Source organism: Haliaeetus leucocephalus, unplaced genomic scaffold (assembly GCF_000737465.1).
Source record: "Haliaeetus leucocephalus isolate CR32 unplaced genomic scaffold, Haliaeetus_leucocephalus-4.0 Scaffold110, whole genome shotgun sequence".
Classification (NCBI taxonomy): domain Eukaryota; kingdom Metazoa; phylum Chordata; class Aves; order Accipitriformes; family Accipitridae; genus Haliaeetus; species Haliaeetus leucocephalus.
This window is the reverse complement of record NW_010972546.1, coordinates 2,055,162-2,057,027: the sequence shown is the minus strand read 5'-3', so window position 1 is coordinate 2,057,027 and position 1,866 is coordinate 2,055,162. Positions and strand designations below refer to the sequence as shown.

The window sequence follows — 1,866 nt, the reverse complement described above, 5'->3', positions numbered from 1 at the left end:
GGGGGACAGCGCCCGAGGCCGGCCCTGCCCGGGCCTGCACCGTCCCCCGGGGCCAGGGACGGGTTGGGGGGGGCCCCCGCCACACCCCGACCCACGGGGGCCTCCCCGACGGCGGGTGCCGCGGGGCACCCATGCCGGCACGGCGCGGGAATGGGCAAGGGCGCCCGTCTGCAGCGGTGCCGGGGATGTTCCGGAAGGGGTCTGGCAGCCGCCCCATGGCACCCAGTGAGGATCCGGGGAAACTGAGGCACGCCGTGAGCCATGGGCTGGGGTCACGGTGTGGGGAGGACCCCGTCCGGGAGCCCACCTCCCACGGCTCCCAGCTGCCGGCGCGGCGGGGTGGTGATTACCGGGGCCGTGATGGACGACCCTGTCAGGGGGAAATTGAATCAGGAGCAGACGCGATGATTGCCTTCATCGCCTCCCCCACGGGCGGCCCCCGCGCCGCTGGCGAACAAAGAGCCGCCGTGGGGACGCAGCGCGGCACCGGCCTCCCCGGCCCCCCGCCACTGCCGAGCCCCCCATCTCCCAGCCCGGCCACGGTGGGTGCCGGGGACGGTGACAGCCAACGGCCCCTAACCAGGGCCAGCTGGGCCGTTAACAGCCGGGGTATAAACACAGCCATTAACGAAGGCGGCCACACAGCAGCAATTAACTGACACACACCTCGCCGGGTGCCACTGCCCGCTCCGTGCCTCAGTTTCCCCAGCGGCACCACTAATGGGGACACGTGGGGAGAAGCGCCCAGCGCTTGCTTCCCACTGGACAAGGAGCCGATGCCCCCCAAACCGAGCTCCCCACGGGTGGGCGATGAAGTGGCTGGGAGCAGGGAGACCACCACTCTCACCGGTGCCACTGCCCTGGGGCAGTTTACGGACCAATGCCGGAGCAGCAGCCTGGGGGTGGCACCTGTGTCCCACGCTGGGGACAGACTCTGGCACAGAGGGGTCCCTGCGCGCCCCAACCCCATCACCAGGGGTCCCACAACCCCCCCACGGTGCCGCGGTACTCACTGGCAGGCGACGGGGTGCTGTATCCGCTGACGGGCAGCTGGTGCTGGATGCCAGCCAGCGTGCTGGGCGGCGAGAGCCCCCCCAGCATGTGGGGGAAGAAGAAGGCGTAGGGGGGCACGGGGTAACCGTTGAGGTGCCCCCCTCCGGGCGTGGGGCAGGAGCTGCTGTTGCTAGCCATGGTGGGGGTCTCCGTTGCAGGGCAGGGCAGGGGCTCTCAGATGCTGGGCACGGGGGCCGAGCAGAGCATGGGGCCCGCGGGTGACCCGCTGCCCGGCGGCTGTCCTCGCTGGCGGCGCTGGCTCCTGCGACGCTGCGGGGGGGAGCAGAGAAGGGGGGGTTAGCAGAGGGGCTGGGATGCCTGGCCCCCGCCCCGATGGGGCCACCGTGCCTCAGTTTCCCCAGACACCACCACCCCCCTCAAAAGGGGCCGCATCCCCTCCCGGCCCCAGGAGGGCGCAGCCGGCTGGGCGCAGCGCTCCCCACGAGATTAACGACAATCCCCCAGATTAACGACACCGGGACCGGCGGGGCCCGGCAGGCACAGGTCGCTAATCCCGGCTTAGCGGGCGAGGGGGCAGGGGACGGGGGGACGGTGTGGGGACACTGTGGCCCCACAGGGCAGCCCCTTAGGCCAGGCATCATGCAACGGCCCCAAACCCGTTCCCCCAAGCCTGCCCTAGGAGCAGGGGCGCATGGCGGGGGGGTCCCAGGATGGCAGCACCCCTTGCCCCAGCCTGGGGGGCTGCGAGGCAGCTGGGGGAGGCGGGGGACGGGCACACCGAGGTCCCCTGAGGACAGCGGCTCCGCTCCAGCCCAGCTCTCTGCTGTCACGGCTGCGCGCCCCCGCCGGCTC

At 72.1% G+C, this 1,866-nt stretch overlaps 1 protein-coding gene across 1 annotated transcript in view; it reads right to left on the bottom strand.

The window, feature by feature from the left end:
- The window catches only part of RARA (retinoic acid receptor, alpha), a 13,724-nt gene extending 12,411 nt beyond the window's left edge, over nt 1-1,313 (bottom strand). Inside the window, exon 1 of the mRNA XM_010585564.1 lies at nt 1,014-1,313. Coding sequence (XP_010583866.1) covers nt 1,014-1,191 — 178 coding nt within the window. The 5' untranslated portion in view covers nt 1,192-1,313. The remainder of the gene's footprint in view (nt 1-1,013) is intronic.
- Between the last annotated feature and the right edge of the window lie 553 nt (nt 1,314-1,866).